General features: G+C 54.8%; 1 protein-coding gene across 9 annotated transcripts in view; it reads left to right on the forward strand.

Moving 5' to 3' along the window:
* MYO9B (myosin IXB) overlaps positions 1–25623 on the forward strand; it is an 85030-nt gene that overhangs the window by 1376 nt on the left and 58031 nt on the right. For all 9 annotated transcript variants that reach the window (XM_032314945.1, XM_032314964.1, XM_032314960.1 and 6 more), the window contains exon 2: positions 17507–18402. In XM_032314945.1, the coding sequence (XP_032170836.1) occupies positions 17563–18402 (840 nt within the window). In that variant the 5' untranslated portion in view covers positions 17507–17562. The remainder of the gene's footprint in view (positions 1–17506; positions 18403–25623) is intronic.

Below are 25623 nucleotides of genomic sequence, written 5' to 3' on the forward strand. Positions count from 1 at the left end.
CGTGGGAGGCCTCTTGGGCAGCTGGGCTAGGAAGTTGTTTCATCGTCTGATGGGCCCGACTCTGGCAAGAGCCTTGCCCTGAGCTGTTTTAATCAGCATTAATTTCTCTTCTTTCCTAATCATGGGGATCCTTGTCCAGCCAGGATCTGCCAGAAGGGCTGGGGGGCCTGGGTTTATAGCTCATTCAGGCAATGAATCTGGATAGATTGAATGTAAAGAGGGCCACAGAAAGAGTAACTTCTTCCTTTACTTCCAGAATGTTCTGGCCCTTATGGAAGGTAGCTTTTGGCCTTGCTTGCCCCAGGGCACATGATCAGAGCCCAGAGCCATGCCTCCTACAGACATTGAGTATGGGTTTGCCCTGGCTAGGACACCCCCGAGTGAAAAGAACTGGAATCTTCTGGTTGCATGGCACTGGTGCTTGTCTCCCAGTAAGTACAGCCTGGCAGGCTCTCCAGTCAGAAGTCCCAACCTCCCGTCAAGTCTCGTTGTCTGTTTCTTCACCTGCAAAATGAATGGGTTGGCTTCAGTCAGCATTTCTCAGGTTTAGAACCCAATCTTGACAATCTTAGAGTCTCTGGCACACAGCCCCCTCATGTTTTATATAGTGAATCCCCACTGCGGTGATCACACTTGGGTTCAGCTTTCCACTGTATGGTTTGTATCCAAAAATGACCTTTTTTACTGTTCCTTTATCTTTTGCATGGAAAATTCCACAAATTCCACATTTGCTTTTGCACGTTATACCTGTTCCCAAAGCTTCAGCTGCACCTTTCCAGTCATAAATCCCTGAGTGAGACTCCCTCAGTTCCAGGCTTCTGGCTCAGAGGAGAGCGTAGAGACTCAGGAGTGTCCCCTTTCTGTTTGACTATAGGATCTATTTTCTGTTCCCAACAGAGGCTTGTTAGTTTGCCACTTCCCTTTCCTTGTCTCCCCCAAGTTGTGTCTTGCATGGGCTCAGGAGTTCAATTCAGCAAGTGCTGATCCTTCCAGCGCTGGGGGCTAGGCCATGGGGACAGAGATGAGCCTTCATGCCCTGGAGGAGGCACATTCTGGTGTTCTCCCTCCCACTGAAATAATGAAATGCAGAGTGGGTGGTCAGTACAGCAACTGAGGTGGTGGGACCGAATCAGGGATGGCCAGTGCAAGCTTCAGGGCTTGGGGGATTCTGGCAAGTTTCCTTGGAAGAGGTGGCAAGGTCCAAGCCAGGCCTTGAAGGGTACGGAAGTGTTAAATCAAGCCAGGAAGAGGGAATTGCATGAGCGGATCGCTGCACTTCTCTCCCCTTTGTTGAGCATCCCTTGTGATGGGCGCTTTTATACCCATCTCTTCTATTCTGCCAACCCGCAGCAAGCAGTCCTGGTTCTTTTCTCCTAAAGGAAACTGAGGCTCAGGCAGGCGGCGATGCCACAGACGGCTCCCTGGGCTTTCCAGAAACACAAAGGATGATTAGTAACCTCAAATTGGCAAAGACCAAACTGCAGGAGCACAGTTTCTCAACTGCAGCACCGTTGACATTAGGGCTGGATTATTTTTTGCTGTGGGGGTTGTTCCACCTGTTACAGGACATCAGGCAACATCTCTTGTCTTCACCCAGTAGACGCCAATAGCATACACCCCCTGAGTCGTGACCACCCAGAATGTCCCCAGATGTGGCTATGTGTCTCTTGGGGCACGGAACCACCTCTCCATCGTGAAATCTGGTTACTGCCCGAGGCCTACCTCTGCCTCAGTGGGTCTTTGGTGTTTGGTCAGCTCCCAGGGAACTGCTGCCAAGGGCAGGCATGGGGAAGAGTGGCTGCCAACTGAATTCTGCCTTCTCGTCAATTCTTAATCTAGAGTCCTGATTACAAGAAGGAGGCAGCACTGGGAGAGGACTGAGGGGGAGTTAGGCAGCATGCCCCAAGAACGGAGAGCAGAGAAGGAATGAGAGGTGAGCCAGGGCCCTCTTCGCTAATAGGGACAGCAGATGCCATTGTCTTTCTCTTTGTCTTACGACTGACCTGGATTTCTGCAGGAATCATCCCTCGTCTCAGAACAAACTGTTGCTTTTCTTCCGAGATTAGAGGTATTAGATCTCTTCTCGAGTGCTCCTTTGGCAGGGGCCCCAGATCGGTGCAGCTCCTGAAGGCACATTATCTTCTCCCGTTTGCCCTCGTGGCGGCAGATGCTGGCCGCTCCTCGAGCACAGACTGCCTAACTTTTGCTCTTCGTGTGTCCTCTGCTTGTTCCCCAACCAAGACATCGCTGCTGTAACTCCGTGGGAGGAAACAGCACGTTCTGGGGCCACCCGACCCCGTCTGGGCACTGCCCTCCCCCACTGGTCCCCATCCACCAGGCCTTTGTGTGCCCAGCGTCCCCATCCAACTGTGCCAGGCAGCCCCTGCTCGGCCTCCCTGCAGAGCAAGACAGGCCCTTCTCTCTGCCCTCATCCGGGACGGACAGAGTCGCAGAACAAAGGGCTCTGTCTGAGCACCACCGGGTCCCCGACGGGCCCTGTCACTTCACCTCTTTTCACTTTGGCCCAGAAAGGGCTTTGGAGATTAGACATGTCTCAGAAACACAGCCGATGAGCCTGGCTTCTACTCATTTCCTCGTCGAGACTTTCCTGCGCCCCGGCCCGATGATAAATAAAGTAGTGATTCAAAGGCTCGGCCTGCGGGTTAGTCGGAGCAGTGAATAAGCTGTCCGGGTCTGACTCACTCGTTCATAACCCAGCTCTGCCCTGCTCCATGGGATTGTTATGTGTAAGAGGGGACCCCGCCACGCGCACTGCAGTACTGTCACTGCTGAGTGTATGAGCCTTCCAGGGCCACTGGGACAAAGAAGCACTGACCCTGCAGCTTAAACATCAGGAATTTATTGTCTTGTGAATCTGGAGGCCAGAAGTCCAAGATCAAGGTGTTGGCAGGGTTGGTTTTCTCTGAGAGGAGCTTCTGTTGCAAGGTCTCCCTCCTTAGCGTGTAGTCGACCGTCTTCTCCCTGTGTCCCCAGACTGTCCTTCTGGGCGTGCCTGTGTCCGCATCTTCTCTTGTCAGGACACTAGTCCTTTCGGATCCGGCCCACCCTAATAACCTCATTTTAACTGAATCACCTCTTTAAAGATCCTGTCTCCAAATACAGTCACATTCTGGGCTGCAGGGCAGTAGGACTTCAACATAATGAATGGGGGAGTGGGGGTGTGTTGGGACCCACTTCAGCCCCTCATACTGGGTAAGGGACAAATTGCATTCTTACTGAGTGAAGAAGGTTTGGATAAATAATTGCACCAATAGAGTTCATTTTGTTTAGTCTTACTCTTCTAAAATAAACATCTTAAGGGTGGTGGGCAAGTTGGCCACATCAACTTTGGAAATGTCCCATTAGGAACCTTCCAGATCCCACACATGTTCTTACAGTTGGGATGACGATAGAGAGGCAAGGACCCTGCTCACAGGGAGCGGGTCTCGTGTGACATTACAAGGGATGTATTTAGAGCCAGGCCTGGGAGACTGTGTGTGCCTGCCTGGGGGCTGGCTAAGGTTTATAATTAGGCGTTCGGAGGTCTCTGTCCTCAGTGTTGCCATGGTCACGGGAGGGGATCTAAAAGCGACTCTGTGAATGAACCAAAATGACTTTGGGACCAGCTGCTGCCATAGGTGATTGGACAAAAGAAGTTTCTGGAAGGTCTGAAAAATCATTCAGCAGAAAGTGTTAATGAGGCAGGTGCAGAGCTGGCTTTCAGGGATACCGCGAGAAAAGAATGGCCCTTGCCTCTCTGCCCCGAGTGCACATGTCAGGAGTCATGCCTGCGGAGAGGCACCCAACACCAAGTGAGCTTGTGACCCACACAGGGCTTGTTGGGGGAGGAAGAGGGCCACATGAGAGCTCCCCCGATAAGCCCCAGCCAAGGTCCTTTCCCTCAGAGGCTGGCGCCCCTGCCTCCCCACAGAAGTCAGACCAGTGCATCTGTGACAGGCTCACTGGGGCTTTACCCCCAATCTACGCCCTTATCTCCCCGAGCATCTCCATCCTGTCCTGGGATGGGCGGAACAGAGGGAGCCGAGGGCGAGATTGGAGATGGCGCTTCTCAGGTCTCCGGGATGCCCCTGGGACTTTCATTTCCTGGCAAGCAGGTTCTCTGGCCCTTGCTAGCGAAGATCACCGGCTCCTCGGCTGTCACGTGGAGATGCTGGTTATCAGGCACTAGTGAGAAAAGAGGGGGGCACAAGAAAGTGCCAGAGCCAAGCCCTGCCCACAGACCCTCAAAAAGCCAGTCTGTCCCCTCAGTGGTCCCATAGGAGTCTGCCTGCTGCCTTAGCAGGGAGTGGAGATGAAGATGGGGAAGCCGGGGGGGGGTGCTGCCGGGGAGAGAAAGGAGCCTCAACTGGGGCAGGTGTCTCTAGGCCTAGGCAGCTGGGATGGTCCAGCCCCGAGGGTGGCCCACTCTCTTGCTCCCTCATTCTCAATATTGTGCAATCAGGTGAACTCAGGCTTAGAATCTTCTGATGTCTCCTGTGCCCTGGAGGCCCTGGGGACACCCTCGAAGCGTGTGACCATTGCTTTCCTTATTTATTTAAAACACAGTTTCTCGGCCTGGGCGTTGGTGAGGCCTGGGGCTGGGTCATTGTCTGGGGTGGAGATTGTCCTGTGTGTCGTAGTGTGTTGAATGGGCATCCCGGGTCTCGGGCATCCCCGGTCTTGGGCATCCCCGGTGTCCACCTAGCAGCGGCCCTCCCGCCCCTGACTCGTGAGAAGCAAAAATGTCTCCGGGTATCGCTAAGTGTCCCCTTAGAGAAAAGCCAACCCCAGATTGACTGTTTTAGGGGTTCTATGAGACCTAAGAGCCTTTGTGTTCTATAATTCTGTTACCTCGTTGAGGTCTGAGGATGCCACACACAGGTCAATGCACCGAGTAGGGAGGGAGAGAGGTTGTAACTCAGATACTGGGACAGATCACCTGGTTTGTACCATTTAACTCATCGGGACTTTTATCCTGATGTGTACATGAGCTAGGGACCTAAATCTTTTTTTTTCCTCCAGATAATTAACACAGTATTAATCAGTCTCAGCACTGTTGGCATCTAGGGCCAAATCATTTTCTGGATTGGGGGGGTCTGTTCTCTGGGATAGGTACTGAGCAGTGTCCCTGGTCTGTACCCACTCCCCCAGCCCCACCCCAGGAAAGCTCCCCTTCCCCTAGTCGGAACAATCAAAACTGTCCCTAGTCATTGCTAGATGTCTCCTGGGGCCACAGTCAGCCTGGGAGAGAGAGCCCGTCTGAAAGAATGCTGAGGCTCTAGAAAAAATGCTAAGCTCTAGGGCAAGAAGAGCCGCTGAGACACCATGTGTCAAGCCTGTGGCTGGCCCGCAGGGACCCTTTTACCCCTTGCCTTTGTGATGATTGTGGATAGGCTAGGAGGGGAACCAGTTGGTGGCCGTCACCAAAGATGTTGACAAGGCAGAACCCTGGGCTGTGGGCTTCCTGGGAGAGCTTACTGGGTGGAAAAGTGGAACCAGATCATTGTGGCCAGAGGTTAGGCTGCGCGGCCAGGAAGGATCCCGGCCCAGGTGAAGACCATGAGGCCCAGGGACACAGGCGGAGGAGAGGAGGTGACCCTGGGGGCCCGAGGACCCCACATTGCAGCCACAAGTGTTGGGGGGACAGAGTGGGGCCGGTGACGCAGGCAGTTCCACGGGAACAAGAAAATGAGGATGGGCTCGAGGGTCTCGTTGGCAGGACAGAGGGGTAACTAAGATTCCCTTCTGAGAGGGGAATATTCTGGAGTGGGTGTGGTGGTGACGGCCTGCGTCTCTGCGTCTCTGCGTCTCTGAACACAACGCATGCTGCTGCCCCGCGCCCTGCAAACACTTGAGCTATGTGGTATGTGGATTCCCCCTCAGTAAGTCGTCTTAGAAGGAAGGAAGAGTCTTATCAGACCAAGACGCCATTTTGAAGTTAAAGCCAGTGGGCCCCGGGGCCTCTGGGGAGGGGTGAGGCAAAGGGGATGTTGTGGAAGAAACCAGAACCAAGGAGGGGGGGCCCCCGGTGGGAGGCACCGTGGATTTTGAGGTGATAACAGCTCAGAGAGTCTGCAGTCTGCAGAGAGCTCAGGAACAGCCAAGCGAACAGTTGCTTTGCTTCCAGGAATGAGGCAGCCAGTGAAGCATGACTTGCTCCCCAAGTCCCCAGGACACTTGTCTTCCGGGTGGGGGGGGGGGTGTCCCGTGGACCCGAGTGGCTGACCGTGCTGGGCATTTTGGCCGAGGAGTGAGCCCACTCTGTCCCTTACAACCAGGCTGGCACAGAAGCCCCCTTGGAGTCCTGCCTGAGGTCCATGAAGATCCAGACCACCTTTATAAGCAGAGCGGGGCTCCGTGGGCCCCTTTCCCTTGTTTTTCCTGAGCCAGGGTCTCAAGCAGAGCTTTTGGGTGTGGTCACCGTGGCCGCCCACAGGAGGTTCTCAAGGTGGCTTTTCACCTGGGCATGACAACAGGTGGATTGTGGGATTTGGAGAGGGGTTCCTAAAGGGGTCTCTTCTGCTTTTCTAAACCCTCTTCCCTGGGAGACTTCTGAGTCTCCATTTAGGGAGCCCACTGGTCACCAGGGAAGGACCTGAGGCATGAGTCCCAAGACTTCGCAAATCTGCCTTCCTTGTGTAACCAGAGCCATCCTGTGTCCCACTGCCCTGGCCACCATCAATCCTCTCCCTCCCTGTCCCAGGCCCCTGCTAGAGTCAGGGACCAACAGCACCCCCCCCCATGGCCCACCTGCCCCATACAGCCTGGTTGACCCCTTCCAGATGTCAGTCTCGTCCCTGTTTTCAATGCCTCCAGCCAGCCAGGCTCCCATCAGACTTGCCTGAAAATTGAAACTCTGTCCCACGTTCATAAGGCCCTGTGGGATCTGACCTTCCTGACCTCGGGCCCTCCCCCTCCAGCCTCGGCCTTCCTGGCCACACTGGACCCCTTGTTCTGAGGCCAGCTCCAGCTGCCCCTGCCCTTGGCGCTCGCCGCCCTAGGCTCAGCCGCCCTCCCCAAGAGCTCAGTCCGTCCGCCCCTTCTCAACTGCACTGGCCTCAGCAACTGTCCTCTCTGGGCGCTTCCTTGCCTCCTGGTTCGTCCAGAATGCCCACCCTGCCCTGGTCAGTTTCCGTCTCCATGGCGGCGCTTCTGATGTCTCGGGGTGGGAGGGGCTTTTGTTTGGGGGGGGGCCATCCTGTATGCTGTAGGGTATAGAGCAGCGGCCCGGCCTCCTCCCTCCAGCAGTACCTCCCTATTCCCCCAGCAGCGACAACCAGAATGTCTCCAGCCTCTAGCCAGAGGCAGGTGTCCGCCTGGGCCGCACAGACTTGCCCTCGGGCGATAATCACTGGTTGAAGGCTACAGCAGATTTTTCCTTTACCCCAGTGCTCTCGCCGTTGCAAGTGCCCCTCTGCTCACGGGTTGGTTTGTTGTCAAGTTCCCTAAAAGCCAGGCCCCTTCGGCTTCCTTCACTTCCACGTAGTCACACCCCCAGGCCGAGCACAGGGCCTGCGCTGGAGCAACATTCATCGAAAGAATGATATGGAATGTATGAAAGATGATAGCCTGTTCCGTTTCAGAGGGGGCCCGGGAGGTAGTCAGAGACCCCAGGGAGAAAGCTGTCTGAGTGGAACATGCCGCCCCCAGCACCCTCCTGAGGGAAGGGCTGTTTCCAGGGCCCAGACCCGTTGGGCAAGACTGGAAGGTTTGGAGGGGAGGACTTAGGGAAGCAAGGGACTGTCATGCCCCCAAGGGTGTGGGATGGGCTTCTCGGGGATGCGCAGACTAAAGCAGAAGAAAGACAGTGGTCCCTCCCAATGAGAGACTTGCCCAGAGCATCTGGTACCTTCTGCTCTGGACACTTGGATCCGTGTCCTGGGGCTGCCACAAGTCGGGGCCGCAAACCCAGTGGTTTAAACAATAGAAAGTGATTCTCTCAAAGTTCTGGAGGCCATAAGTCCAGAATCAAAGCATCAGTGCGGTCCTCTCCCTCCAAAGGATCCAGAGGTAGGGCCAGGGATGGGAGAGGATTCTTCCTTGCCTCCTCCAGCTGCTGGAGGCTCCAGGCGTTTCTCGGCGTGTGGCCACATCACCCCAGTGTAGACCTCCCGTTGCCCTCCAGCTCTGAGCTGCCGCCCTTGAGAAGTAGTGCGTGAGTCCGACACCGGAGGAGTGGGTGGCTGTTCTTCAGTGCGTCCGTCTTTACCATCGTGCATCTCACACGATTGTTTCTTCTCCAAAAGTCTCCCCAGACTCAAGGAAGTGTGCGTTGGAAAGTAGAAACGCGCAGAATTCTAAGTGCTTCCTACATGATTCTGCTATAATGCTGGCCTTCTCCTTTTAGCTTGAGAATGATTTCATCTGATAAACATGTGGCTTCAAATTATGGCCTTATATAAACCAAGCAGCTACGCTACTCTTTCTGGAGGCCCCCATCTGCCTTATTTTCCAGTGAATTCCGAATTATTCGCCAGGCTGACAGGCAGAACCTTGCATGTGTTTGAGCACCGGCCCCCCGGCCAGGCCCCTCGAGAGCAGCTCGTTCACGCTTGCCCCCTCACCCCCAGGGCCTAATTTCTGGTTGTGTCGTTCCCTCCCACTGCACAACCCCCACCGGCTTTGCCTGCCTTTCCCTTCTCCAAGAACATATAAGAGAAAGGTCCTGAATTTTTCAAAGGGCAGAAAGTATGCAAGTGTGGTGTTTGCAAAGCCTTTTACTTTTCCAAGGTTTAGGTTTTTCAGCAGGAATTTCTCTGGCTGTGGCAAAAAGCACAGGGAATTAGTGTTAGTAACATCGAATGGATTCGCACTTGATAGATGCAACCCCTGCCTCTGTCTAAATGTGGAACAGTTCCTTCCCCTCAAAAGGAAACTCCGTCCGCACAAGCAGTCACTCCCTTCCTTCCCCCAGCCCCCCGCAACCTCTCATCTGCTTTCTGTCTCTTTGCATTTGCCTGTTCTGGATGTTTCACATAAATGGAGTCCTACACGATGGGGCCTTCTGCATCTGGCTTCTCTCACTCACCTCCGTGTTTTCAAGGTCCACTCATGGCCAAGCTTGTGTTAGTCGGGGCTTTGTTCCTTTTTTACGGCTGAGTAATATTCCACTGTCTCAGCCACATTTGATTTATCCACTCGTCCTCCGACCGGCATTTTGTTTCCGCCTCTTGGCTCTTTCCATGGGCAGCTTTATAGTCTGCCAGCCTGGCCTCTGTTGGGTGACGAGGACACAGGTCACCCATGCAGGTCTGGGTAGATTGGTCCCATCCGTCTGGAGATGGGTTTTGCTTCCCCTTCACACACCATGACTGCTTTGGTGAGCATCTGCTGAAGGGTGGAATGGTGTTATGGTTCAGAGGGAAGATGAAGACATGGGTTTGCGGGACCCGCTGCCCCCAGTACGGCTGCAGCCTGTGGTCACCACTTGGCCAAGCTGCCCCGGTGCCCCCACATCCCATCCCCCTGTCCCCCTCAGTCCAGGGACCTGCCACCCCCAGTTCCAGACCTCCTTCCTTTCGTTCTGGGCACAGTCTGGGGACTCTTGGGGCACAGGTTTCACATCCACTTGTGACCAGGACCTTGAAGCCACAGCGTGACTCACTTCCAGGTCTCAGGCTCCGCTGAGACTCAGTGATGGAAGGCGGGGCTTGGAAACCAGAGAAAACAGCGTAGTCCCTCCAAGAGAGATGTCATTGTTTGAGAATGTCCCCTGAAGCTGTGATAATCAGAACATCATGGCACCGTGCAGGCATCAGCAGCCCAGAAGCAGACCGCCATGTGTAAAATAACTTAATATACTGTATTTAACAAACCGAGGAAGCTCCCTGATCAGGGGAGAGGATTCTTTATTGAAGGAGATCACTTGGATCCCCCATTTCACCTCCCACACGATCCTGGGTTGACTCCTGTCTCCCCCAAACTCCTGTGTACCTGAAACCTCAGAATGTGACCTTGATGAGAAATAAGATCTTCACAGGTACGATAAGTGAAAGGTCTCAAGATGAACTCATCCTGAATCCAGTAGGTGGTGTCTCTATGAGAAGAGAAGACACAAGGGCGCCTGGGCAGCTCAGTCGGTTAAGTGTCTGCCTTTGGCTCAGGTCATGATCCCAGGGTCCTGGGATCGAGTCCTGCATCGGGCTCCCTGCTCAGCGGGGAGTCCGCTCCCCCCTCCCTCTACTCCTCCCCCTACCCCTCCCCACTGCTTATGTGCGGGCTCTCTCTCTCTCTCTCTCACTCACTCTCTCAAATAAATAAATGAGTTATTTAAATAAAAAAGACACAGAAACAAAAGACAGCACGTGGTGATGGATGAAGAGGTCAGAATGATACATTTATAAGCCAAGGAACCGCTGAGGGTTGCCAGCAGCTACTAGAAACTAGGGGAAGCATGGGACGGATTCTCCCTCTGAGCCTCCAGAAGGAGCCAGCCCTGCCTGCCAACACCTTGATTTTGGACTCCTCCAGAAATGTGAGACAAGAAATTTCTGTTGTAGTAAGCCACCTAATTTGTAGTACTTAATTGCAGCAGCCCTAGGACAGTCCTACACCACCAGAATACCTTCCAATTGGATCAGAGCCTAAAGGTAAAGAATAAATCCAGGGAAGAAGGGGGATGCGAACCAAAAATATTAGTTTTGTGTTCATCACCTGAGAGAGGAGTAGGCAGCAGACATGAAAGAAATCACCCACAGATCTGACTGCCTGGAAAATCCTTATTTGTATCCAAAAATACCCTAAGTAAAAGCAAATCGCCCTTGACCCTGGCAAATCGTTAATACTCTTCCTATTCAAAGAGCTGTTCCAAAACAGTTAGCAGGGAAAAGTGGGCAAAGGACACGAACAACTTAACAGAAACAGAAAAATAGTTGCTCAGCGCACACAGTTTTCTTAAAAGCCTCACCTGACAGTCGAAGGAACGTCAATGACAGGATGCTCTTTTGTGCCCACGGATGGCTGGGGGTTGAGAAAATATTGACACTCGGCGCCAGCGAGGAAGCGAGGAGGCAGGCATGCTTATACTACTCCGGGCAGACCTCTCCCTTGGGTGGGTCTCTCGGGAAGTCACTTTGGCAGAATGGATTGTGATTGGGGGGGGGGGATCTCGGTCAAAACGCAGAGGGGATCAGATCAGCCCAGTGTTGTAGGGGAAATGATGCCACCTGCGGAGCGAGGGAACTCTGTGCTTCCCTAAGATTTTGCATTGAGAGCAGAGTTGACCTGGGACTGGTGGGGGGTGGGGCTCGGAGGGCGTTCTGACCTGAGGGGACAAGAGTAGCACTCAGGGGAGGCAGCCGCCAGGTGGGGTGGGGCCCCCCATCTGAGGTGTGGATGAGGGAAAGAGAGGGCAGGGGACCTGGGAGTGGAGGGGTGGGCAGCCCTCCAGGCCTGTGGTGAAGGCCTGGTGGGTATCTTATTGGGACACAGCCCAGGCAAGGAGAACCAGGCTTTCTGCTGTGGGTCAGGGGCTTTGGACAGCTTCTCCGTAGTGGGCCTGGAGAAACCTGCAGGGTCTGATCTTTGAGCCTGGGCCTGGTTGGGTAGAAAGGGGCTCTGTGCCAGGCCGGGCACATCTAGACCAGTGTCCCCAGGGGCTCCCCTGCAGCAGCCCGGAGGATGGAGGCAGGACCTTCTACCTAGGGGCCCTCCTGATTGGCTGGGGAGAAGAGGGGGCAGCTCTGGGGACACGGTGACAGTAGTCAGGATGTGGTCAGGGAGGATGTGGGAGGGGGAGCAGGGAACAAGCCTTCGGGGTGTTTAGGGGTGGGAGAGGTAGCCCATGGTGGGCTGGAAGTGGAGCGTGGCCCCGGGGAGTGTGCAGCAGAGTGGATAGGCCCCAGGGACAGAGTCTGGGTTGTTTGGGGTGGGGGGGGGGGGGGGTCCCTGCCCTGGAGCAGAACCAGGAGAGGCCGGTGGCTGGCAGATGTGCTGGTGGGAGCATGGTGGCATCTTTGGGGAGAGGCACAGTGGTATTTGTAGTGGGAGGGAATGCTAGGTTGAGGGGCGGGAGGGGGTGGGAAGGCCTGGCTCCAAGTCATGTGGAAGGGAGGAGTGAACCAGGCTTTACCCTGGATAGGGAAGAGGGTTTATTAGTGTTTTTGGTTTTAAGGCACAGGAACTGTTTTGAGGGGGAGGATCGTCCTTCAGACGAACCATTCTGGAAGAGGGGAAAGGAGAGTGTGGGCTCCCTGGGGAGAAGGGCCCTCGTGAGGCCAGGCTGGATGGGGAGGGCCCCAAGACAGGTCTGAGGCAGAGGAATTTCCCAGGATACAGACGTGATAGACATGGTGGGCCCTGTGGGGACTCCTGCAGGGGACCCTAGATACTGTCTGTCCTGCCTACCCCTACTCTTCGGTTGTAGCCTTCCTTGCAGTCCTGGTAGTCATCAGCCCGCCTGAGCAGGTCTTATCTTCTTCCTCCTGGCCTGGGGGGTGGGGCAGGCACCCGCCGGTCCTGTGACTGCCCGCCTGGCCCCCAGTCTCTGAGCACGGGGCTGTCTTCTGCTCCCTACACCAAGGGGCCCAGAGCCGCAAACATCCCCTGTAGGGCTCCAAGGGGATCTGATGACTGACTGACCCTGGAGGATGGGGCTGGGGCTGAATCTAGCTGGCCGTGTCGAACTTGACCAGGCCCTCGCCAAGGCGGGTGGGGGAGGTCTCTGAAGCAGGAACAAGATTGGATCGGGGGCTCTGATAGCTCCTCACTCAGGCCAAACAGGCACGTCTGTGCGACCCTCCCACTACCCACATTCCCGACCTTGGACGTGAGACAGCCTAGAGCCCGGAGTCGGTGAGCCAGATGTGGCCTCCAGCAGCTGTGGTGCCCATCAGCTGTGTCTCCACAAGTGCAAGTCACAGACAGGGCCGGCTCTGCCTGCAGCCTGGGCTCTGTGCACGTGTATGTGTGTGCATTCGTGTCCCTGTGTGTATCCGCATGCACGCGTGTGGGTGTGTTCACATGAAGCCGCATGTGCGTGCGCCCGTCTGGGCTTTGGTGTGTGTGCGCACGAGTTTGGGTGTATCCATGCAAAAAGGCATACATGTCCCCATGTGTCTGCATCTGCACAAGTCATGTGTTCGTGAGCATGCGCATGGCCATGGTGAAGGTGCATGTCCACGGTTTGGGCCCCTGCATTTCTCACCTGGCTCGGAAGCAGCATCTACTGTCCGCCTTCCACAGCTGTGCAGTGCTGCCCTCGAAGGTTCTGTGATCAGCACTAGTTAGGGGACAGCCGGGCAGACAGCGCCCGCCTGTCACCTTTGAACACCTGACTGACATGGGTTCCTGGCAGTCCCCGTGCCGCGGCATCCCAAGAGCTCATTGACGGGGCTCAGGGGTTGGGCATTTTGGAAAGAGAGCAAGAAGTTTTTATAAGAGGCTCCCCTGGGGGACTGGGTTCTTCCATAATCCCCGTAATTTTTAAAAAGAGCTGGTTTTTTTTTTCTTAATTTTATTTATTTATTTGTCAGAGAGAGTGAGCACAGGCAGACGAAGAGTGGCAGGCAGAGTCAGAGGAAGAAGCAGACTCCCTGCTAAGCAAAGAGCCGATGTGGGACTCGATCCCAGGACGCTGGGATCATGACCTAAGCTGAAAGCAGCCGCTTAACCAACTGAGCCACCCAGGCATCCCTAAAAAGAGCTTTCTTAACCGTAACTGATACGCTGTAAACTAACTGTACTTCTTTAAAGTGTGCAATTTGGCGAATTGTGGCGCATGCAAACACTCGTGAGCCCACCACCGCACCTGAGATGGTAAAGGCATTCGTCACCCAACAAGTCTCCATGGGCTCCTTTGTCATCCCAGCCTGCCCAGCCCCCAAGCAGCCACTGATCGACTTTCTGTCTCTATACCCTACATTTTCTAGAATTCTACATACGTGGAATCATACTTTTAAAACTTTATTGAGGTTGAGGCTGCCTGGCTGGCTCAGTCAGAAGAGCGGGACTCTTGATCTTAGGGTCGCGAGTTGGAGTCCCACGTTGGGCGCAGAGATTACTTAATAATAAATAAACTTGGAAAAAAACTTACTGAGGTGAGATTCACATAGCATAGGATTCATCATTTTAAAGTGTTCGATTCAGTGGTGTTTTGTACGTTGTTGGTGTTGTGCAACCTCCGTTGTCTAGGTCCAGAACAATTTTATCCCTTATAAGGAACCCCTGTCCCCATTAGCAGTCACTTCGTATTCCCTCCACCTCCCCCCTCCAGCCCCTGGCAACCACCCATCTGCTTTCTGTCTGAATGGATTTGCCTATTCTGAACGTTTTGTTTAAATGGGATCCTACACTGTGTGGCCTTTTGTGTCTGGCTGCTTTCACTCAACACGATGTTTTTGAGGTCCGTCCAAATGGTAGTGGGTATCAGGGCTTCATTCCTTTTTATGGCTGCGTAATATTCCTTTATGTGGAGGGACCAGGGTCTGTTCATTCTCAGCTGGTAGACACTTGGATTGTTTCCACCTTTTTGGCTATTGTGAATTGTGCTGCTATGAACACACATGTGCAAGGATTTCTTTGAACACCTATTTTCAGTCCTCTTAGGTGTATACCTAGGAGCAGTACTGTTGGGTCTGTATGTTTTGTTTTTGTTTTTTTGTTGTCCTTTTCCCGCTTAGCACGCAGATTCTGAAGTTGTTCCGTGTGATTCCGTGCTGTTGCAAGGATCAGAGGTTGGTCCCTTCTCCTGAGTATTGTCCCATTGTGTGGCCTGTGTGTTCCTCCATTCGTGGGCCAACACTCATTTGAGTTGTTTCCGGTGTGGAGCTCTTAGAAACAATGCCACAAATACCATTCGTTTACAGTCCCTGTAGGGACATCGTTTTTATTTCTCTTGAGTAACTCCTAGGAGAGGAACTGCTGGGTCACATCTAGTTGTATAACCAACTTCTAAAGAAATTGCCTAAATTATATCCAAAGTAGATGAACCACGTAATCTAAGTAATCTAATATAGCATGTCTGCCTTATCCTGTGTCTGTTTGAAGGCATTTAGCAACGTTTGTATCTGTCAATCTGCTAATCTGGCTTAAATGCAACAACCCCAAGGAAATGCTCAGAGGTGTGTGTAAGGATGCGTGCCCAAGAAATCAAAACCAGCTGCCCACTGGTAGCAGAAGGATCCCATGCCTCACGATATGTATGTACAGTGACATGCCAAGAAGGCATTAAAAATATGTTTCGGTATGTTTTATGACATGGGTGTGTACCGATGCATCACATAGAGAACAATCCGAGTTTTTTTGTTTTTTTTTTTTAAAGATTTTATTTATTTATCAGAGAGAGAGGGGGGCAGAGAGCGAGCACAGGCAGACAGAATGGCAGGCAGAGGCAGAGGGAGAAGCAGGCTCCCTGCCGAGCAAGGAGCCCGATGTGGGACTCGATCCCAGGACGCTGGGATCATGACCTGAGCCGAAGGCAGCTGCTTAACCAACTGAGCCACCCAGGCGTCCCTACAATCCGAGTTTTGTTAACAGGTAGGTAACATCTGTTAAACTGGAAGAAAACACATCAAAATTTCTTAATTTAGGAAAAAATTTTAAAAAGTAAATATTCAAATAAATAAATAAATATTCCCACCTCCCCTGACCTTCTAGCCTATTGCCACTACCTACAGCTGGCCACGGGCTCTCTCACAACAGCTTCATTATGGGTAGTTTTGTTCAGCTTCCCCCTCCCCCACCCTCCAAACGCCGCTGCGGGACTTGGTTTCCCAGAATCCGAAGCATCTCAGCCTCCAGTCGCCCCTCACACTCCTCTGCTGAGTCATGCTTCTGTCGAGGGTCCAAGGCCGCCAACTTCCTTTTTTCCCTCTAGCAAACTTTTTCTGTAAAGGACTGGAAAATAGGTACATTTGGCTTTCAAGGCCTTAAGCCTTACACAGCCTTGTCAAAACTGTTTAGCCCTGCTATTATAATAAAGGCAACCAGAGATGATATGTAAATGAATGGGCTACATTTCCAATAAAACTACCCACAGAAACAAGGAGTGGGCCTTCCATACCCTCTTCCCTCCTTTCACCTCCCTGTTGAACGAACTCCTCTTCATCCTTCAGAACCCCTCTTAGATGTTGCCACTCTCCTAAAGCCTTCTCTGGCTCTCAAGGGTTGTAACTTCTCGTTTGTGTGGTTGACACACTCTCACATTTGCATACCAGCCGCTTCCGCTGGGCTTTGAACCAAGGTCTGGTTCATCTTTGTATCCTCAGCTGCGCCTTAGGTGGCCCACACTGAGCCCAACAGGACCCACACTGCATTTGTGTCTCTGACTCCAAAACACAAAATGGACTGTTGGAAACATTGGCTGCATTTTCTTTTTCCTGCAATGTCTTAAGAAGCAAATGCATTTTTTTAAAGATTTTATTTATTTATTTGAGAGACAGTGAGAGAAACCATGAGAGGGGAGAGATCAGAGGACAAAGCAGACTCCCCTTAGAGCTGGGAGCCCAAGGTGGGACTCGATCCCGGGACTCCGGGACCATGACCTGAGCCAAAGGCAGTTGCCCAACCAACTGAGCCACCCAGGCACCTGCAAATGCATTTTTTAAAAATAAAGTTTTATGTCAGAGTCATTTTAGATCTACAAAAAGTTGTAAAGACTGCACAGAGTCCCCTATACCCCTCCCGTAGCTTCCCCAAATCTTAGATGATCTTATAAACACCCTACACGATCAGGGCACATTTGTCCGACTAAGAGAGGGACATTGGTTTGCTGCTCTTCACCAGCCCCCTGATGTTATGTGGCTGTCACCGGTTCTTCCCATTCATGTCCTCTTTCTGGTTGAGGACCCCATCCAGGGAACCCCATTGGATTAAATTGTCATACCTCTCCAGTCTCCTCCTGTGTGGATGCTAACTCAGTCTTTCTGTGTTGCTTAAGACCTTGGCAGTCTTAGGGAAGACTGGCCAGGTGTCTAGCAGGATGCCCTTGATGTGGGTCTGTCTGATGGTCTTGTCACAATTAGAATGAGAGCATGGGTTCTAGAAGCAAATGCACTCTGAGCAGTTCTCTCAAACCAGTTTTTGGGGGCTCTCCCTGATGAATCCCCCCCCCAGCTGATGGAGTTTCAGAATCCCTGAGTTTCGGGGCGGGTTCAGTCTTGCTCAACCCAGCATGCCTCCTGCTGCCCCGTATGTGTGTTGGGGACAAAACCAAGGCCCACGGGGGAGCTTGGGGAGCTTCTGGGGGAGGTTTTGTCAGAGAGAAGAGGCCAGGAAGGATGTGGGCTGGGAAGGGCTTGACCAAGAGGTGGTCATGGCTATTAGACTTGAAAATCTAAGAGGCTGACCCTGGGGGGACGAGTCAGGTCTTTTGCGGAGAGGGGGGCGGGAAGTGTCATGATGTCACTGTCCAAGAGTCACAAACCTTAGGCTGGGTCACATTTAGGGACAGACAGAGGCTCTTGTGCTCTTTTTGCTTTTGGACAGAGTCCTGTCAGGGGCAAGAGTTGGGTGTCCCCCACCACCCCGCTCCACCACCACTCTGACCGTGCCACCCCCTCCCTTCCAGCTCCAGGACGCGCGCCCCGAGCCCGGGAGGCATGCTGAGGCCAGGCCGCCGGCAGGATGAGTGTGAACGAGGCAGGCAGCTCCGGCCGCGCGGGGCAGGCGGCCTACCACCTGCGCATCTACCCGCAGCTGGCCACCAGCGAGAGCCGGGCCTCGTGCCGCGTGACCGCCACCAAGGACAGCACCACTTCCGACGTCATCCAGGATGCCGTCGCCATCCTGCAGCTGGACGGCACCAAGTGCTACGTGCTGGTGGAGGTGAAGGAGACAGGCGGGGAGGAGTGGGTGCTGGATGCCAACGACTCGCCCGTGCACCGCGTGCTGCTGTGGCCCCGGCGGGCCCAGGACGAGCACCCGCAGGAGGACGGCTACTACTTCCTGCTGCAGGAGCGCAACGCGGACGGCACCATCAAGTACGTGCAAATGCAGCTAGTGGCCCAGGCCACAGCCACCCGGCGCCTGGTGGAGCGCGGCCTCCTGCCCCGGCAGCAGGCGGACTTTGACGATCTGTGCAACCTCCCCGAGCTGACGGAGGAGAACCTCCTGAAAAACCTCAGGCACCGCTTCCTGCAGCAGAAGATCTACACTTACGCGGGCAGCATCCTGGTAGCCGTGAACCCCTTCAAGTTCCTCCCCATCTACAACCCCAAGTACGTGAAGATGTATGAGAACCAGCAGCTGGGCAAGCTGGAACCGCACGTGTTTGCGCTGGCCGATGTGGCCTACTATGCCATGCTCCGGAAGCAGGTCAACCAGTGCATCGTGATCTCGGGCGAGAGCGGCTCGGGCAAGACGCAGAGCACCAACTTCTTGATCCACTGCCTTACCGCGCTGAGCCAGAAGGGCTACGCCAGCGGTGTCGAGAGGACCATCCTGGGCGCCGGCCCCGTGCTAGAGGTGAGCCAGGCCGTTGGTGGGAGGGGCCGGCCCTCTGCCTTAGAAAGCCTGGGTTTTGTTCTCGTTCCGGTCCAGTGAGACCACCACCTTCGGGCAGATTGTTGATTATGCTCACTTTCGGTTTCCTAGAAACTGGGAGGCATGGGGGGCACTCAGCAAGCCATGTCGGGAGCACCAGGGCCATAGGGTGACAGCTGGGCTAGGGGAAGTGTGGGGAGAGTCTCCGCTGTGGTTTTCACGGGAAGGAACAGGTCAGCTGGGGTCAGCAGGCTTAGGATTGGCTCGGTTGAATAATTCTAGGGATCTGAGAAACGGGGGCTATCCTGGTGGACTGGTCCTGGGGTGATCAGGGTAGGAGCTAGCGGCCCAGAGTGCCACAACCTAAGAAGAGACGTGGCGGTGGTGGATGGGCTCCGGAATGGCTTGGTTGCAGATGCAGAGCACAGCACACAATGGTTAGCTAGCTCTGGGAGGGGCAGTCCTTCTTCAAGGTCAGCCAGGTCCCCTGATCCAAAGTATCAGAATGTAGGGGGGGGAGGCCCCGATTAATACATGATTGATGCCTACGGGATAGTAGTCTATACTCCCGCTCCCAGAAAGAAAGAAAAGGGTGATGTGTCCAAACTGAGTGATTCACAGCTAGGTATAGTCGATGATGGAGCCCCTGGTACACAAGGCAGCCAGCAAGGCAGGATGCAGGCCTGGGGGCCAGGAGATAGTGACACCGAGGGAGGAGGCCTCTTGGCATCACCATAAAGGCAGTGGGGGTGGAAGCACCCTCCATCACTAGACCTCCGTCCAGTGTCCCCATTGGCCAGACTCAAGCCACGGGCAACACTGTGGCTGAGCCTTCTGGACGCAGGGGCGTTGGCAGTGACCACACAGCATCCCTCACTCTTAGGGTCTTGGGACCAGATGCATCCATGTCTCTTGCCTTTTCCCGAATGCCACAGAGTTGGATTCATCCTGGCGGTAGCCTTTTCAGACCAGCTTCTTCCCGTTAGTAACAGACATTCAAGGTTCCTTAGTGGCCCGAGAGCTCATGTCTTTGTATCACTGAGTAATGCCACATCATCTGGGTGTGCTGTAGTCTGTCCCTCCACAGGACCCTAGACTGTCCTTCTGGCGGGGGGGGGGCACCTACCCATCCCAAAGGGTTGGCCTCTGACCTCTGGCTGATCCCCGCCGACCTCCTAAGTCGAAGGCTGACGCAGCCCCCTTGCTGCCATGCAGATTTACCAAAAGGCTGTCTGGGCTTTGCCTGCCAAGTACATTTCAGTTCTTCCTTTCGGATGATCGCTGAGATCATCAGCAAGAAATTAGTTGGGGTTGTGCAGTCTGACCCTGGACCAACACGTATAGCCAGCCAGTTTCTTCTGTATATACTTACAGTCGTTTTTTCATGCAAATGTCTTAAAAACTACAGAGTAATCAGCCACAAAGTGTGTTTTTCTCTTTAATGCTGTGTACCCCGCATGTCTTGCCTCCTTTGTTTTGATCATCTGTGTCTTCTGCAGATTACTCTGTGAGCATGTCTGCTGTGTACCAGGCACCGTTCTAGGCCCCTGGCTATGTGCTGGCCCAAACCTACACAAAGGGTCGCCCTAGTAATGAGGAGGCAGGCCGCAAAATAAGCAGCGGGCCTCGTATGTCAGCCAGGTACCGATGAGAACAGCAGGCATGCCCAAGGAGGAAGGCATAAGGGAGGAGAGAGGTGACTCTGGGCGAGCTGGGCCCAGAAGGAGGTCATGTGAGCCCACGCAAAGGCTGGGAGGCCAGACTGTGCCTCGAGCTAGAAAAAGGCAGGGGGCCTTCAGGGCATAAGATGGGGCCAGCGCAGAGTAAGCAAGGGGCAGAGTAGGAGGCAGTGGGGACAAGGAGGTGATAGGGAGGTGATGGGCAGATCGTTTGGGACCTTGTGAGCCACAGAGTGTGTGTGACTTGGGAGCTACGCAGGGTGTGTAGGGTGACCTGACTCCATCCCCATTCCAGAACTTGGCCTCAGCACCAGGCAGGGGCCCCGGCAGGTCAGAGATGAAATGGAGCAGGCCGTCGGTGATGTCAGCTGTGCGGGCACAAGAGGGCGGATCTAGCATTTACCAAATCAGGTGTTCCACCAAGGGGACTATTTACCCCTCACCGAACCGGGCAGGCAGGTGGCTGTGTCCCTGCTCCATGTGGACTCTGAGCCCAGAGGCCTCAACACAGCACGGTGAAGAGACAGGTTTGGCCCTGTGGTGCCATTTCCTTTCCTGGCCGAGGATCATGCAGGGTGGCGGGCTGAGATCCGATGGCTCCCGTAACGAATGGTCACAAACCGGGTGGCTTCGAACAACAGAAACCTCTTCTCTCCCAGAGAGGGATTCAAGGGAGCGTCCTGCCTGTCACCTCTTCCCGCTTCTAGAGGCTCTAACGTTCCTTGGTTCTTGGCCCCACCACTCTGCCCCGCCCCCCCCATTGCAGCCTCTGGCCACGTGGCCTCCTCTGACAGTGACGTCAGGCATTGGATTTAGGGCCCGCCCTAACCCAGAATGACCTCATCCTAACTAGTTACATCAGCAAAGACCCCATTTCCAAATAAGGCTCCATTCAGAGGGGTCCAGACATGGACATCTTTGGTGACAAGTCTGCCCACAGCAAGCCCCTGTGGGGTGAGCGAGAGCTGGGAGCCACCCCGATGCCTCCTTCCCTGAGGGCTGCCCCTGATCAGTAGTCATCCTGGGAGCTCCTCCCCTAAAGTTGCCCCATGGGATTCTGGCACATTCTTGGAGGGCCATTAGTCACCCTTCTTGCCTAGTGTCTGCACCTCGTGAGTCAGATGCCCCCAACCCCGCCCGGCTGCCTCCCTCTGGCCTCCGCAGTGTGAGCCGGAGAGGCCAAAATTTCCCGAGCGGTTAGGGTAGGAGCTGCTGGAGGGCGGTGCCCACGCTGGCTTCCAAAACAGACTGGAGCCAAAACCACGTCATGGCCATAAACGTGCTTCCTGGGGCGACCGTTTGGAAAGGGAGAAGATTGTTTTAGTTTGGAGCTGGGCTTCTCAGCCAGAGCACCACTGACGTCTGTGGCTGTGCCATTCCCTGACAGGGCGGTCCTCTGCATGGCAGGACGCTGAGCCGTACTCCTGGCCTTCACCCAACAGATGCCAGCAATGCAGCCTACCCCTGCCCCCCCACCGATGTGACAACTGAAAATGTCCCCAGACATCACGCGGTGTCCCCTGGGGACAGATTATTCCCCAGGTGGGAACGACAGTCTTAGAGTCACAGCTCTGGATCCCACGAGACCAAGTCTTTCCAGCGCTGACCGTTTAAAACTGTTCACAAGTTCCAGCCATTCTGAGCTAAGCCAAGGGTCACTTTCTAATAACAGGAATAATTTGTTATTGTGCCTTTGGGTCCAGTTTCCAGATGGAAAACTGCCCATTTTAAAGATGAGGAATGAATGTCCGAGAAAGACATGCGGTGTGCAAATGCCCTGGGGCTACTGTCACAAAGTACCACAAACACGGGGTGGGGTGGGTGCTTGAAACAAACAGGAATTGATTTGTCACAGTGCTGGAGGTTGGAAGTCTAAAATTAAGTTGTGGGCGTGGTGGGATCCTTCTGGAGACTCTGAAGGGAGAATCTGTCTCAGGCCCTTCTCCGGCTTTTTGATGGCCACCAGCACACCCTTTGGTGTTTGTCGCTCAGCTTGTGGTATCATCTCTCCTATTTTTCTGCCTCTACCTGCATGGGGTCTTCATCCCTTTGTGTCTCTGTCTGGTTTTCTTTCTCATGTAAGGACACTTGGCATTAGATTCAGGACCCACTGTAAATCTGGATGATACCACCTCAAAATCCTTATTCTGTCTCCAGAATCCCTATTTCCAAATAAGGTTCCTTCATAATGGGTTCCAGGGAGAGTATCTTTGGAAGGGACATAAGTCAAATCACTGCCGTCTGGGTTCCCCAGGCCACACCACAGGCAGCCATGGCTGGATCGTGGTGGGAACCCTGCTGGGGTCTGAGCCTGAGTTCATGGTACCTCTCTACGGTCTTCATGAAAGATTTCCTCTCACCTTGGCCAGGACTGAAGAAGGCCCAAGATTGACACCTCTTGTAGCATTTGGGACTTTTTCTCAGCTCCCTGAAAGGAGAAGTTGAATTGTTTTGAGGTTTGCATGTCGGCCTCCCATCCCCCCCACCGGTGCTGTGGGTTGCAGCTTCGCTGTGCAATTCTGACCAGAAAACAGGAAGGGGGCACTGTGGAAGCCAGTTCCAATCAGCTGATCTGCCTGCCACTGCAGTTAACTGTTACTGTCACTTATGGTCACTGTTTCACACGATGTCACTAGGCCCTACTCTGCCTTCCCGCAGCCTGGCCTCTGCACTGCCTCCAGGAATGTGACATTTGTGGGGGACTGTTGTTTTCTCTCAGAAACGCTGAGGGCATAGCAGGCAGCCTCACTAGCATAGTGAGGGACTTGGGGTCCTCCCTCCTGTGCGCTTGGGTCCACTGCCCATCCCGGGGGGCCCTCAGAGAACTTGGTGACTCTAGACGCAGCCACCGAGGCCTCGGCCGCAGGGCTGGCCACAGAACGTGCCCAGGCATGCTCTTCTCCCCAGGCCCGCAGACCTCAGCGTCAGGGCCTCAGGGCCTCAGGGTTGGTGTTCTCTTTCCTGAACTGTACCAGCATTTGCTGATGTGCACAGGGTTTTAATTTTGAAAGCAGAAATGAAACAAGGATGCTTGCTTGCTGGCTGGGCCATTTTCCCAAGCAGTCAAAGGCTGGGGTTCTGAGCCTTCGCGTAGCCACTGTGACCTGGCACACAGAGGTGGGAGGCTGAGACACCCTGAGCCACCTGCCACACCCACAGGGGGAGGCCAGTGACCTGGGACAGCAAGATGTGGGACCCAGGGGGGCCTGGAGCTCGCCGCTGCCCCCAACTCAAAGCTAGGGGCCCTGAAGGACCCAGTCCTGGGACTAGTGTCGATGCCAACCTCAGTCCTGAGCACCAGTCCCCTTTTAGGACCCACAACCCCAGTCTCATGTGGCCCCAGGAGGCTCCTAGCCCCCCTCCACCCACCAGGCTGCTGGGTCTGTTCCCACGACTATGTATTAACACGGGTTCAGCTCACCCAGAGAGGTCACCCAGAACCATTCGCCATTATCCACTGTGCCCTTTGCTCTCAGGGACGCCTGCCCAGGCCATACCCTTCATTCCCACAACTGCACGGACGGGCCAGCCTCTGCCCAGTGTTAGGGGCACACAGGGGAAGCCACTCGGCCAGGGTGACAGAGGTTCCAGAAACAAGGTTCCAGAAACAGGGGTCCATATGCTTCCGCGGTTAGGGTTGAGCTTTCCTGAGACCTACTTCACCCATTTGAAGCGTACGATTCAGTCCTGTTCAGTACATCAATTATGTTGTGCAGCCCTCAGCTCTCTCTAGTTCTAGAACATTCCCATCCCCCCAAAAAGAAACACCACGAGCAGTCACTCCCCATCGCTCTCCCCCAGCCCCTGGCAACCACGAGTCGACTTGCTCTCTCCGTGGAATTGCCTGTCCCGGGCGCTTCCTATCAGTGGGATCCGACACTGTGTGGCCTTTTGTGTCTGACTCCTCTCACTCGGCGCGATGTTCTCGAGGTGCACCCACACCGTAGCATGAATCAGGGCTTCATTCCTTTCTATAGCTGAGTAATACTCCGTCCTGCGGCTAAGGCCCCACTTTGTTCCTCTCTCACCAGTCGTCCCAGGACTGCATTCCTTCCTCCGGCCGAGTTTGCAGTTGGCTTTCCTCCTGCGCCCTGGCCCCTCCCTGCCCTGGCCAGGCCCCGCCCCCCCAGCAGTCACCGGAGGATGGATGGGAGGATGAAAGGGATCATCGGGGAGATGGGGGTGGACCGGAGCAGTGGAGGCGCTTGTGCTTGCCCGGCCAGCAGCCTGCTCTGGACATTTGGGGCCCTCCTGGGTGGATCGAGGGCAGGATGGGGCCGGTAGACACGCCTGGGTCATCATCTTCTGTCCGTCCATGTCACCCATCTGTGTGTGCCCGCAGCACCTGCTAAGAGGGTAGCAGGCAGAGGGAGGCTGGCAGTCAGTGGGCAGTGAGCACACAGGGCCAGCCACCCAGGGCCCCCGGTGGCAGATGAGAACATTCATGTACGCTGTTGGCGGGACAGGGTCCGAGGTGGCCGCACAGTCTGCCTGGAGCTGCTTCTGGGGGCTGATGTGGACTGCTGTCATCCGGGGGGGGGGGGGGACCTGAGCACGGGCAGCACAAAGATCCCTTGCCCCCAGTGCTTTTGGGCCTTAGAGGTAGTCCAGTCGCGTGACCCAGCAGGCTCCACGGGCAGAGGGGCCACGAGCAGGTGGCCGGCCGGGGTGCCTCTTGGCTGGGTGCTGCCCCCTGCCCTTTGTGTGTTAGCAGCGGGGGGCGGGGGGGTGGGGCATCGAGCTTGCCAGGAGGAGCCAGGGTTGAGAAAGGGACAGGTGGCCAAGGACAGACCTCCAGGGGCCCCCTTCAGGGCATGGGCCACACAGCAGGGAGGAGGCCCAGGATGGGGAGCAAGGAGAGAAGGGGTTGGTGTCGCACACCCACAAGGAAGACCCAGAGCCCTTGCAGCAGGAGACGTGTTTGGGGCAGCAGCCTTTATCTGGTACCCCTCCCCTTCCCAGATCTGAGGGCCCCCAAAGCCAGGTTGTGTTTACTGGACGTGGATATGGAGGTGTTTTGGGGTGAGAGTCCTAAGAACACTTGTTCGTTGGGTCCGTCGAGGGGAAGTTTGACTGCTGGTAGAGGGTGGAGCATGGGCTAGAGAGGGCCTAGGGCAACAGCATGGGATGTTCTAGAGTATGCTGACCAGACAAGTCCAGGGTGATTCTGGGTTCACAGGCCACTTTGGGCCTTGGGCTGGAGTCCCCAGATACTCCTGAGTTGGGGTGAGCTGCAGTGGGTATGCAGCTTAGCCGGGGGAGTGGGACAGACTTAGAGCTCCCAGAAGGCATCCACCGCACGCCAGCTCAAGCTGTTCTGGACCATCCTTGAGGCCGGGTGGCCGGAAGGTCACCGATGCAAACAGCAGCGTCAGCCATCAACAGGGGAGGGAAAAGGAGAGGCAGGGTGGAGTCCCGGGGCAGTGGGCCTTGTAGGGAGATTGGGTGGTGCAAGAATGAGAGGTGCTAGAGCCCGGGCTGCTGAGAGCCCAGGAGGCACGTGGGTCCCCCTCGGGTGGGTGCA

Source organism: Mustela erminea, chromosome 1 (assembly GCF_009829155.1).
Source record: "Mustela erminea isolate mMusErm1 chromosome 1, mMusErm1.Pri, whole genome shotgun sequence".
Taxonomy (NCBI): Eukaryota; Metazoa; Chordata; class Mammalia; order Carnivora; family Mustelidae; genus Mustela; species Mustela erminea.